At 30.3% G+C, this 14507-nt stretch overlaps 2 protein-coding genes and 1 pseudogene across 2 annotated transcripts; 1 reads left to right on the forward strand and 2 right to left on the reverse strand.

Annotated features, from left to right (window-relative positions):
* Positions 1-972: 972 nt before the first annotated feature.
* LOC120204670 lies at positions 973-1993 on the reverse strand. The gene has a single exon (XM_039204725.1). The coding sequence runs from the start codon at positions 1891-1893 to the stop codon at positions 1210-1212; it is 684 nt and encodes a 227-aa protein (XP_039060656.1). The 5' UTR covers positions 1894-1993; the 3' UTR covers positions 973-1209.
* A 3555-nt stretch (positions 1994-5548) lies between these two features.
* LOC120200117 lies at positions 5549-7313 on the reverse strand (annotated as a pseudogene).
* A 3361-nt stretch (positions 7314-10674) lies between these two features.
* On the forward strand, positions 10675-11981 carry LOC120204689 (probable chalcone--flavonone isomerase 3). Its single transcript, XM_039204737.1, has 5 exons — positions 10675-10786; positions 10888-10971; positions 11138-11293; positions 11388-11614; positions 11696-11981. Coding segments are annotated over exons 1-5 (630 nt in total). The 5' UTR covers positions 10675-10785; the 3' UTR covers positions 11858-11981.
* The last annotated feature ends 2526 nt before the right edge of the window (positions 11982-14507 follow it).

Consider the following 14507-nt stretch of genomic DNA (forward strand, 5'->3'; position numbering starts at 1 on the left):
TATTCACTTAGTTTGTTAACCTACGAGTAGTCATTATATTCGACTGACACCCGTACTAATAATTACTATAAATCCTTTCGAATATTACCAAGTGACGATATACGATCTAAATGAAACCACTTCAACGTTGTTCATATCTTCTTTATCTCCTCATAAAAACAAAGTTCTTAAACATCGGTCAACTACCGATCTCTTACCCATTACGATTCTCTATTCAAATGAAAAGGAGTGATTTGCGGACCGAATTGGTGTTTTTGGGAAGTAGCAGTGATAGCAAATTCATATGTAATTTTCTAGCAAGTGTAGATTCTTTTGTAATTGAATTCAATAAATACTTGGATATAGTCTCTGGTAGACATTCATTGGGTGGAATAAGTCATCATCTGCCATGGTTCATGAGATGCTTGACCACAAAAATGGCACCATGCATCAGAACGCTGACAGAAAATTAATTTCTTGGAAAACATTTGAATTGAATTGGCCTGAAATTGATTCTTAATAATCAACTTGATTTGTTTTCACATTTTTTTCCCTTTTCTACTGTTGAAAAGCATTATTGAAAATAAAAGGGTAAATTATGCACTTAGTGCCTAAACTATTAATTTTAGTATGTCTTAGTGCCTAAATTTTCAATTTTTTCATAACCATACCTAAAGTTACTTTTTGTTTCATTTAATACCCACCGTAAAAAAAATTTAGTACATAAATTATCAGTTTTGATCCGTTTTAACACTTAAATTTTTAAGTTTTTTCCAAAACTTATGCATGATGTAGGTGCTAAATGTTTTGATACTTAGACTTTCACTTTTTTCAAAACTTAACAATAGGATACTAAAATAAAACAGATATTAAACTTTAGATATAATTTAAAAAAAAATTAAACTTTAGATATAATTTTAAAAAAATTAAATATTAAAATGAATCAAAACTTATAATTTAATTATTAAATACATAGTTTACCCATATGGGGGATTGCAGGATCAAATTCAAAATAAAATTCATTACTTGTAACTTTCTTGTGATCCAAACATGCAATAATGGTTAAGAATCAACTAGTCTAATTTCTGAATTCTTGATTTCTCTGATTCTGTGATTAATCAAGATTCAGGAGGACCCGACTTACACATTCGAAGGCCCTACAAATTGCTACCGATAGTACCTTATTAACAAGAAAAATTATAAGGAAAAAAAAGAATCAAATCTGTCCATTTAGGTTGAATTCCCCTGCAACAGCCAACAATTCTTGAGCTGAGATAAAGCAGTTTCCCTGAAACTCCGAACCTTCACCAAACAAAAATGGGTGCACTTTAACCCTACCCCCGAACTCACTTTACAAGTCTTCAACAAATAGCAAGCCGGTGCAAGCCCACGCCCTTGGCCTTGTACCACAATCCCCCATGCCCTGCAACACGCATCGCTCTGTTCATCATCATCATCATCATCTTCTTCTTCCTGTATTTGCTCAACAAAGATCACCCCATCAGGCATTGGAGTCTCGCCTTTATCCCATTTTTGTTTCACCGAAACCCAGTTGCTTTCATCGGCCTTTTCCGTTCGGATTCTCGTCGTGTTATCGTCGTCGGAGTACACGTGGACCAATAGAGGCGATTCCTGCAAGTTCTTGACGATATCGACGACCGAATCTCTCATCCACTCGTCGATCTTATGGTAGATCAATTCGTTCCGTTTCTTCTCTTGTTGTTTAGGCAATGGTTGAAGACTTACCTTGGATGCGGAGATCTTGGTCGACGGTCTTGATTTCAACGATTTTGGATCTGAAACCATGAAAGAACTTGGATGCACGTTTGGGTTATGGGAGTTGAGGAGATGTGAGGGCTCTTGGCGCTGAAGATAAACGTTTCCACCGCAAGAAACGCCGCCCACCACCGCCATTGTTGATGTTCTTGTTCCCCTGGGAAATTAAACCTAGCGTGCCCAAGGCAACAACAATAACGATGAACAGATAATAAAGAGAATTAACCCTAATTGGTGTTTGATTAGATTGGAGGAATTGAGTTGGATTGACCTATAAATAGAGTTTGGATTTTGAGGACGAAAGAGCGTTTAAGAGGTTCTCTTTACTTCAAGGCTGTTTGGCTTCCACGAAATTACAACTCAGGTTTTGATTCTCTACCCCATCCACACGCTAAATTCGTACAACCCATTACGTCAAAAAGTGGAATGTAAATTAAAGGGTGACAAATGGTCTCATATTATATTATATTATTTTGTTAAGTTTTATAATTATTAAAAATTATAAAATAATTTTTTGATTATAAATCGTTATTTTGTTGATTTCTCTGACTATTAAAAGTTACAAAATGATCAAGATTATTCATATGTTTCAAACTCGTTCTTTAACGTTAAAAAATTGATGACAATCTAAGTTGGACGCTAACCTGTTGATTAAGATATGATAAAATATGATCACATAGTCTCAAACAACTATCACACTCAGTCAGTAGATTAACGTCTACCTCATACAATTATTATTTTTTTAACGAAAAAAGACGAGTATGAAATAGAATGAATAATCAAATGACTATTTTGTAACTTTTAATAGTCAAGTGATTCAACAAAGTAACGTCTTATAGTCGAGGGATCATTTTATAAATTTTAATAATGTGAAAACTCAACAAACAACGCCTCGTAGTTAAGGGATCATTTTATAATTCTTAATGATTGAAAACTCAATAAAATAATATCTTATAATAGGGGATCATTTGTGTAATTTACTCTAAATTAAAAATGATAGCTACATATTAGTGCATGTTAATGACTACATTAAAACTCAAAAAAATATTAATATGTTAAAAATACTTTAAGTATTTAAATAAAAATAAAAATATATTACATATATCTATTTTAACAAAAAAATATTCTAAATACATATTTTAACCAAAATAATAATAATTTGTTAATTAATATGAGGTAAAGTATAATGTAATATTTGTTCAAATATAACTCTCAACTATTAGACATTAATAGCTCGTATTTCTAACATTATCGATGCTCGAATCTAAAACCTCAAAAAATATTAATAATTCTTTTACCATCATGATAACACGGATTCGTGCCTAAAATAATAATTTTAAATATTCAACATTGACAAAGAATACGTTAAAAAGAGAAGTTATAACTATGGGTTATAGCTTGATATCTTTTGGGTGATTGCAGGAGAGTACAAGTTAGGCGAGATGTAGAAGATAATTACCTGAGCCGCACTACCAAGAAAAGCCGGTCCTTTTGTGTAATTGAAACGTTGTCCATGATGTCTGGTCACATATGGATGTCGGATAATAGTGACCGTTGAAGTTTGATCAGACGGTGAGAGATGGAGAATATGACAGTGGGTGATGGTACGTGGTCGCACGCCTTCAATGCATGCAGAGTATACGCGGGCACACGCACCGCCCTCCCCCAAACCGTTTTTCTTAAACGTTAGCCACGTGATTTCCATGTCAACATGATATTTAAAATGTGTTTTTATATAATTCATACAAACATTTTTAGGATAAATTCCAAGAGTCAGTCATTTAACTATAATATCTGATCTATTAACCGATTAACTTAGATCGAATATTACAGTGGTAAGAACAATCCTCTCAATCTAGTTAGTTCTATTCACAAACGTCAGGATTCGAACTCCAAACATTACTTAAGGAATGTAGTATTTCTCATCTTACTAGATCAACTGGTTGTTAATAGTCGGTCATTTAACTATTATTTTTTTCTAAAAAAGCTATTAAACTATTTTTAATCAATAAAGCGGTCTTAATTAGGAATATGCATTTTTTAATTTTGAATATTAAATATTATCTGACCCAAAATTTTAAATATCTAAAAATTTGAATCGCTAAAATTATGATCCTTATCTGTTTTGAAAAAAAATAGATATCCAATTTTTTTGGATATCAAAATATCCACATTTGAATACAAAATATAATTTTAAAAAAAGATTTAAATTTAAATTTTATATTTTATGACTTTATGCAAAGTATTTTCTATACCTTTATTTTACATAAATATATATATATATATATATATAATTATTCACACATAATATACAATTAAAAATCTCAATTTTCATTGGGATACAACTTTGGTGAGTTATTGTCAATTATTGAGCTTAAAAGCTATCTAAAAATGCCCATTTTTATTAGATTTTTGAATAATTTAAATTTCGAATCTACTTGATTTATATTTCATCTAATTATTCAATTTTTGTCTTAGATATCCTATATGAATTATCTGGAAAAAATATCAGATATTTAAATTTTTGGATTAAATCACCAAATCAATGGATTGGATCGGCCGGATCAATGTTTTTTTGCACATCTTTAGACTCAGTGGTAAAAGAGAATATTATTCTTCCTAAAGATCTTGGATTCGATCAGCTATGTCTGTCAGGTGTGTGCACAATGTCAATTGGTTATGAGAGTTTTAAACAAGTACTACCTTGTAATCACTAAGACACTAGAATTTTACGTGAAAACTCTTTCGGATAAAATCACTGGCAAAAGATGATAAAATTCATTAATGTCAAAAAAAGAAGACTGCAAGGGGAATCCTTATAATAACTTAATATCTAACACTAATCTATAATATTTATTTATATAGATAATTACTTGATTACAAATGAAACTTATAAAGTAGAAATCTACTCAAATTAGATTTTCTACATAAAAAAACTCCAACTTTTAATCAAACTAAATTACTTACTTTCTCCAATGATCTCTTAGGTAATATCTTCATTAATTGAGTCAAAGGAGGCTATTATTTTCTCCTCTGTAACAAAGGAGGATTATGTGTTGCTTGTTAGGAATTTTTAAGCGAAAAATAACCATTGTGGTATCAACATAAAAAATATCACATACTAGAGGCAAGATTTAATGTGGTCCAACTTTGCTTAATCATAATAATAATAATAATAATAATCCACTATAAATGTATATAACACAAAGAGTACAAATAAATGCATCACATGTATCCTAAAATAGAATATCTCTACTAATACTAAAATTATCCACATTCGCACAAATCAACTTACTTCAGTAGTTAAATGAATTATTGTTGTTCTTAGAGATCATGAGTTCGAGCACCGGCGATTGCAAGGGTGATTGAACATTCGTAGTCAGATACTCGGTCATAAAGAACCATGATTCAATAAGAATTTTTCTTACAAATAAATTTAATCACCAAATAATATTCAACCACTAAAACTATAATAAAATCTAATTTAATCCTGATTCTATTTATGTATACTAAGACCCTCTTCTCCTAGTGTCTCTATATACCGTTTGTAACACCATTGTATTAATTAGTTTCTTCTCATATAATTTGATTTCCATACCGACCAAATATATATTTACATATGAACTAATATATTAAATTAATTGCAAAAAATTCTCCAAACTATATATTAAATTTCAGATAACACTTATTGATATGACATAGAAGCATAACAGTTATTTGAAGCATGAAAGATTGTAGCATTTCAAAAGACATTGCAGCCCAGGAATAAGCTTTATGCTTATTATAGTGCATTCTAAGTACGTTCACCATTCCTTTGGTGAAGCTTAAGTGGAAGCCCCATGGCTGGATAGGACATTGGATTGCATGATATAGGCTCATCAGGAACTGATTCAGTCCATTGATAGTTCATTATAAGATGATGGATAAGCAAAAGTGCTTTTATCCTTGCATATTCGCCTCCGGGACAGATCCGGGGTCCGGCTCCGAATGGAATATAAGTGTAAGGGGGAAGCAATTTTGATGAATCCTCAAACCTGGATCTTTGAAAATGTTGCCATCCATATGTGTAGCTGCCGCAAACCAAAACACCTGCGATTTGTATATATGTATGTACCTATGTCAGACATGTTAGATTTCCATCTAAATAGAGCTTCAACTTTGAAACTTAATCACCTTCCATCCTTTGGGGATGTCAAAGCCATCGAAAGTCGTGTCTCTCTGAGCGCATTTGAAGTTCCCGGAAGCCGGGGGATTCAACCTCAACAGCTCTTGGCCTACTGTCCATGTGTACTTCATCATTTGTATTTCACTCCAAGTTATAAGCTTCACATCTTTTCCTTCAATGGCCTTTGATACTTTCTTTTGCTCTACATTGATGCAAATGAAATATTCATAAGCACATTTAGTGTTGAATCAAACGGTTAAAGGCTTAAAGCAAACTTTAATTTCCAATTACCTTGAAGGACCCTGTTGAAAGTCTCCCTATCCCTTGCAAGGTGCCTTATAAAATGTCAGACGAGTGATGATGTTGTGTCATGGCTAGCAATCATCACAGAGATCAGATCATCTATGATTTCCTCCTCCATCAACGGGTCACCATTTTCATCTCTCAGCATAAGCAGACTGGAGATAACATCATTCTGATCTGAAGACCCTTTTCTCCCCTCTTCCATTTCTTTCTTCCTTTCCTTTATTAGTTCGGAGAGAAGCCTAGAGATTCGGCCTCGTGCCTGCAACGCCTTACTGTACGCTGTCCCTGGAAATTTCAATGGAACAGTCCACAACCCTTTGATGGCAACAAGAAAATCTTGAAACAAATCATCTTTCTCCTTGTCTTCTTGTACTCTAAAGAGTAAACTGAAGCTGACATTGAAAGTGATTTTCTTAATGAGTCCCACCATTTTAACTGTATCCCTACCATTTAGTCCCTGGAGCAGCTCTTGATGGACTAATGAGTCCATGGAAGAAACAAATCTTTGGATGCTTTCAGGTTTCAAAAAGCTCACTATTGCACCTCTGACAAGCTTATGTCGTGGCCCTGGAAGCTCAAAGATGCTGTGTTTTCCAAGTATGGCCGCTGCTGTTCTGACTTGGTTGATCTCGATGCCGTTGTCTCTCCCGCTGAATATGAAACGATTACCGGCCTGGCCAGTGAGAACCACAACATTTGAACCCATGAGTGAAGTCTTGAACACCGGTCCATAATCGTTTACATGCTTTCGAATCCAATCAGGAGTTCTATCATTTATATGCGCCCTGATAAAGCTTATGGACTCCCCAATGAGAGGAAGGCCCAATGAACCTGGAGGAAGTTTCTTATCTAAAAGAGGGAAGATTCTGAACTTGAAGTAAGCAACAACAATGGTTACCAGGGAAATCACCACAATGATTACCTGTTGATTGGTTTCAGAAGAAAGAAGCTTAATATTAAAGAAGACATCCATAGTTTCTTGGCTGAACAACAATGCCTGACTGAATAGAGCTACTTGTTGCACATACTGCCTGACAGAATTATTATTGTATTTAGCAGTCAAAGTCATTGCTTGTGACATATCCATTAATATTTGTTTTTTTAGGACATGGATGGTCTTAATCGGCAACTCCTAAAGTCAACAACCTGTTTTCTGATTCAACCATTATTTACATTATCAGTTTCTCGTAGTTTGAAATCAATAAACTATGCCCAACAAATGCCACAAACATGAGCAACCATAGAAGTTTATTATTATTATTATTGTTGTTATAATATCACGGTCATGGATGATAAGTGTCACCTTTATTTTATTTATGGTTTGAAAGTTGCAATCATTGAGTTTTAAGTACTCTGCTGCCAATGCCATGCTATGTGAATATCATCAAACCAAAGCCATCAAGGATCAAATTTATAATGATTCATAAGGAATATTAGGCTCGAATTGGTTAACTAAAGAGCAAAATATACTGAAATGCTTTTAGGCTCAAAAGCTTACGAGAGTGTCTAATCTGCATCATGTCTTGTGCATTTTTCAATTAATAAATCAATGAAATCTCCTCACTAATTTTAAAGAAAACATTAATCATGCTCCTCTCTTTCATACATTAAAATTCAAATGAAAAATGTATTCAAAACCTACAAAGTATTTTATGATATCAAACAAAATATTTAAAGTTTCAAAAAGGAAAATCATCATGTATGAAACGAAGAATACCATAATCCAAGTAAAAAAAGAATTAATTCTTCTAAAAAATCGAAGAATTTTCGCAAACTAAAATGAAAATAACGGTTAATTATTATAAAGAAAATAATATGTATCATTAAAATCTTCCAACACACCTAAACTTTACATTATTCTCAATGTAGAACTAAGTATATTGCTCACAAACAAATGAAAAGAAAAGGATACTTCACTATTTTGTAAGCATTTAGATTGCATTTTAATAGCGCAATTGCTCACAGAAAATGAAAAGAATAAACAAAGTATATTGCTCGCTAAATAAATAAAATATAAAAAATAAATAAAGCATTTAAGTTGCCTTCCAATAACGCAATTGTTTAACGCCGTTTTGTTTGACAAAACCTTAAAACATTCAAGTCTTCACAACCAGGTATTGGGGACAACCTACTATCTTACCTCCTCCTTATCCCATATATATGGGAAAAGGGACAACCAAAATAAATAAATAAATAAATTGGGTGGTCTAAACGAAAGTTAAAGAATCATATACTCAACTCTATAAACAAAACAAAAAAACATGTTATGATACATTGTTCGTTTTAGAAACGCTAGTTACAATTCCAATTATATCCATGTGATATGGGCAATTTTACCCAAAACCCACTTTAAAAAAATCAAAAATTCCCAACTTAACACACTTTCTCTAATATTGCTTAAACTAGTCCCTTTCTGAAATCGAGGCAAAAAAACACATTTGGGGTAATGCGTCTTGCAGTGGCAAGAAGGCACATTCCCAGGGGAGCGCCTTCATTGAAGTGGCAAGACACCTAGGAAGCGCATTGTATGAGGCGTACCTTGCCCAAATTTCCATTAACTATATTTAAAACAATACACTTTAAAAAAATTAAAAATAAATAAAACTATAAGGACCAATAATGAAGTCTTTTTCTTAATGGTGTTAGTTTATATAGACATAATGGAGTGTTTAAGTTATATTTGCAAATAATGTAGGATAAAAGCTAAAAAGAGTTTTTCTACATTTTTTTCATAGTCTTTAATTTTTTTTACTTAATCCATTAAGTTAGAGTTTCTTATTTTTATAATTTAAATATAAATTAAAGTTTATATTAATTAAAATTAAATATTTTTGATATGTTAAAATATTAAAATATTTATTTTTTAATTATTAGTGTAATTTTATTAAGAAATATTTTGATGAGAATATTAAAATTAAAACTAATTAAATAATTATATATTTTATAATATTTTTATACAACATCATCAAATCCAGTTTGTTGGGGAGAAACTAATATAATTCAGATTTGTTGATGTTTACATTGGATGCATTTGAAGAAGTCAATCCATATAATCCCTTTCCAATAGCAAATATGTCAACTATTTTCCATTTCTACGAATCTCAACTTTGACATCTATATACTCAAGAATAATTGATTAACAAGGACCATATACAAAGTGAATTTTTCACATTTTACAATGAGCAAAACAAAAAACAAAGTTAATTTTTTTCTTTGTTTGAGGCCTACTACCAAAGTTCTTCAGAGCAATGAAGAAAGGATTATGGTGTGCCATCAGCCTGGAAAAAAATACAAAGCAAATAAATATTTTTAATTAAAGGAGTTTAGTTCAACGACTGATGTAAATATTAACAACTTCAAATTATACCAATTTCTCCTCAACAATATGAATTTGATGATACTTTATAAAAATATTATAATATATATATATATTTAATTAATTTTAATTTAAATATTCTCATCAAAATATTTCTTAACAAAATTTAACTCATAATTAAAAAATAGTATTTAAATATTTAAACATATAAAAAATATTTAATTGCAATTAATATAAACTTTAATTTATATTTAAATAGTAAAAATAAGAAACTCTAACTTAATGGCTTAAGTAAAAATAAAAAATTAGTAGAAGAACTCTTTTTAACTTTTATAGCATATTATTAGCAAATATAGCATAAATACTTCATTATGCCTATATAAATTAACACTATTACGCTCCTTAACTCATAAAATTTAAATAAATTGCTGGTCTTTATAATTTTGTTTTTTAATTTTTTAAAGTATATTTTTTAAAATATATTTTATGGAAATCTAAGAAAGGCATTTCTTAGGTGTCCTGCCACCTCAACGAAGGCGCTTTCTCTTGGACTCATCTTCTCTCGACATTTGCAAGGTGCATTGTCCCAAACGTGCCTTTTTGTCTTTATTTTATAAATGGTATAAAAAAATTTATATTAAGTATGAGTGAATTCTAACCCATATATATATATATATATATATATATATATATATATATATATTCTTCCGTGCTAGTGATCGGCAATCTATAGAGCCCAAGCCTAAAGGGTTTCTTCATGGAAAATTTGATGAATTAAATATAATAGTAAGATGAATAGGGGTAGGTAAAACGAACGGTGGTTAGCACTTCAATCACGTGGGTGCCCCAATGCCAAAGGCTCAAAACTCCCTAATTTGTAGAGGCAGGAATAGAAGAGAGGTTTGCTAATCCATTTTATACTTCAACAAATTTAAAGGTATTGGCCCTGCTAGTTCACCTAAAAATTCATAAATGTTATCATCCAATAACTGCAAGTCAAACGGGAGAAAAGCAGATGAATCACAAATGAAAACCTACCAACCACCTTCACCCATGCAAGACTTATAGAGGGACCAAAGTGTTAGCTACCCCATGCTGAAATGCTCATGTTCTAAGTTTCTGCCATCAATGCTTTGATATAAAGGCATCACCACTCTCTACTTTCCCATAGCACTTCGAAACTCAACCGGCTTCGCCCTTTCATTGCTTCCTTGCCTGTCTTCAACCTCCTGCAAACATAGCTAGTAAGATCAATTCTAATGGTGCTTTGATTTTTACCATCTATTTTTCTTCATTAGAATAACATGACTTGCTGGTTTCTATCTATATTTTCTGCATTTTTCAGTGAGTACTGAAATGGTGATGGTTGATGAAATCCCTTTTCCCCCACAAATCACAACTACCAAGCCACTGTCTCTTTTTGGTCATGGTAATCCTTATTCATTCTATGTTCCGTATAAATGAACTAACTGCATTAAACAGCGGGTCTTCGGATCAGAACTCGTCGTGTTAAATTCAACTATGTTTTACATGATCCTCAATATGAAAACTAGAAATGGTTCAACAATCTACATTCATTTGTGGGGGTGCAACAGGTATTACCGATATTGAGATTCACTTTCTGCAAATCCAGTTCACAGCGATTGGAGTTTACCATGAACATGAAGTTGTAGGACACTTGGAACAATGGAAGGGAAAGCCTGGAAACGTGCTAGCAGAAGATGATGACTTCTTTGAGGCTCTTGTTAATGGTACAACAAACCATTTCTTTTCATTTATTCTTCAAATTTGTAACAAAACTATCATTAGTATCTGATTTAAAACGATTTTGATCACAATTTGCAGCTCCAGTGGAGAAATTTCTGAGAGTTGTGGTGATTAAGGAGATCAAAGGTTCCCAATACGGAGTGCAGCTAGAGAGTACTGTGAGGGACCGATTGGCAGCTGTCGACAAATACGAAGAGGAAGAAGAAGAAGCCTTGGAGAAAGTGGTTGAATTCTTCCAGTCTAAATACTTTAAGAAGGATTCAATCATCACATACCATTTTCCTGCAAATTCAGCAACTGCAGAGGTATATTTTTGAGGCATATTAGTAACTCTATCCTTGAGAAAAAAACCAATCATTCATGGTTTAATGCGTGTGCGTGAACAGATTGCATTTACGAGCAAGGGAAAGGAGGAAGCGAAAATCAAAGTGGAGAATGCAAATGTGGTTGAGATGATCAAGAAATGGTACTTGGGAGGAACAAGAGGAGTGTCTGCAACTACAATTTCATCTTTAGCTAATGGCCTGTCGGCCGAGCTATGCAAGTGAAGACATGCAGTCTTATAATGAAGTTCACAGGCATTAATGTCTGATAACCATTCTGTTTGTTGTGCTTCTGTACCAATAAATTTGATCTACAAGTTGGTTGGTTTTTCACTTATTAAGAACTCAATTTGCTTTCAAACACCCAAGAATGATGAAAGAGTTGATCGATATAATTCATTTTCCTAATCAATGTAATTTTCTTTGTATATACTTAAAATTGACTTATAGTTTAATTTTACGTAAGTCATTTTTTGAAATTTTCATTTTAGAATATAAATATTCAAAATAATATTATTTTATGTATTTAATATTAATATAATATTTTAGTATCATTTTAATAGAAATATTAATTATTAAAAATATTTAAAATATATTTATTAATAATATAACATTTATTAATATTGTAACAGTATACTCAATTATATTATAATAATATATGATATTATATTTTTATTTTAATAATATATAATAAATTATTAATAAAATTAATATTTTTATTAATCTCATAAAAACAATATTATTGAATTATCAATAGTGAATATATTATTTTATGCACTTAACATTAATATAATAATATAGTAATATTTTTAAAAAATTCTTCAAAATATATTTTTTAATAATTTTTAAATATAATATAATATTTTTATTTTAATATTATAATTTATAATATTATAATATCATTATTATTATTTTAATAATTACTTAATATAATTAATAATATACATTATTTAAAAAAATATAATATAGCATATATAATTTTAATAAATAATTAATATAATTTATAATATTTTATTTTAATAGAATATAGTAGTCTTAATATTTTTTATTTATAAGAGTGTACAAATAATATTGAATAAATTATTCTAATATTCTAAAAATAATAATATTGAGTTTTTATAATAAAAAATATTATTTATTGTATTCTATGTTTATAATAAATAATTTCTAAAAAAATTACCAATTAGTAGAAATAGTTTACACAATATCATCCAAACATCATAAAATAATTTTCAAAAATTGATTTTTAGAAAATATATTTCATTTTACGAAAAATATTTGTCGAAAACTATTTTCAATGAAAACAGACCCTAAATACATATTTGTTTCACCTTATTTATTAAAAAACAATGTCATTATTATTTTAGTTTATCTTTTATATATAAATGATCCGATTTATAATAAAATCTTGTGAAAATATAATTTTCCTTAAAAGGACCTTAATTAATTATTATTATTGTGGGTTTGAACAATAATAATATATTAAGATTACTATGTAATTTATTGATAATAAATCATTGTCAATAATATGGGATGCCAAAATCAATTCATGAGTATGTATTATAGAACATTATTGGACGGACCCACTATGAATATGTTTTTTGAATTATTATGTAATAGTCGCAACATTATCTTAAGTGATAATTATATATACGATCCTTTGATTTGAGATTATTATTATCCCAACATCGTGAATCATATATTTTGAAACATTCAAACGTCTATTATAATTGGTAGTACTATAAAGATTGATGTTAGATACTCTATAATATATGTAATGTGATATGGTTGATCAATAAATGATTTATCTCATACATAATGAGAGTTATATTTGTTACACTTGATTGAGTAAAACTAGAAATTTATGGTCATACTCAAATAAATTGATATGAGATATCACATTTGTTTATTTTTTAAAGTCTACTCCAAATATCGAGAAACATGAGATGAACTATACAAGTGTGATTATTCCATGACTTGGGTCTAACCTAGATATTAAGAGGAAAAATATATACTACATCAAACGATTTCTCATAACTTAGGTAGTAAAATGTATTTCTAGATATCACTCATTGTTTATAACAGACTTAATGTAAAAATAGGTGCCCAAAGTATTTTCAAAGTTAATTTTAGGTGTTAAAGTATTTTTCGTTAAAAATAAGAGTCTAACGTTTTCACCAATACACTTTTAGGTACCTAACGTTTCCGACGTTATGTTTTAGGTCCCTAGACTATAACAACCGTTAAATATGATCGTTAAGTGACACGTGTCAATTTTTATAGAATTTTAAAAAAATTATTTAAAAAACACTTTAATTTTTTTTTAAAAAAAATCATATTTTCTTGAAATTATTAGAAAAAACTCCAAACTTCCTTATAAACCTAATTTTAATCCCTTTGCCACCGCTGACCTCCAACATTCCAACAGTCGAAACCTTTGCTCCAACTTCTAATTGCATCGATCAATCGAAGATTGCAATGTGAAAATAAGAGGTTTCGATCTTTGGGTGGTTGGTCGGCCGAACAACGTCGGGTATTTGGTTGATTGACGACATTGGTGGCGGTCGACGGTACTAAGGGATTGAAATTAGGGCTTTTCGAGATTTTGGAGTTTTTTTTTTATAATTTTAGAAATATTGGAGTTTTTTTTTTAAAAAATAAAATTTAATTTTAAGTGTTTTTTAAATAAAATTTTATTTTTCTTGACACATGTCGCTTAATGGTTGAATTTAACTGTTGTTATAGTCTAGACACCTAAAAATATAACGTTGAAAAAGTTAGACACCTAAAAGTGTAACGAAGAAAACTTTAGGTATCTATTTTTAACAAAAATACTTTAGGCACTGAAGTTAACTTTAAATATATTTCAGACATT

This window comes from Hibiscus syriacus, unplaced genomic scaffold (genome assembly GCF_006381635.1).
Source record: "Hibiscus syriacus cultivar Baekdansim isolate YM2019G1 unplaced genomic scaffold, ASM638163v2 tig00000340_pilon, whole genome shotgun sequence".
NCBI classification, from domain to species: Eukaryota; Viridiplantae; Streptophyta; class Magnoliopsida; order Malvales; family Malvaceae; genus Hibiscus; species Hibiscus syriacus.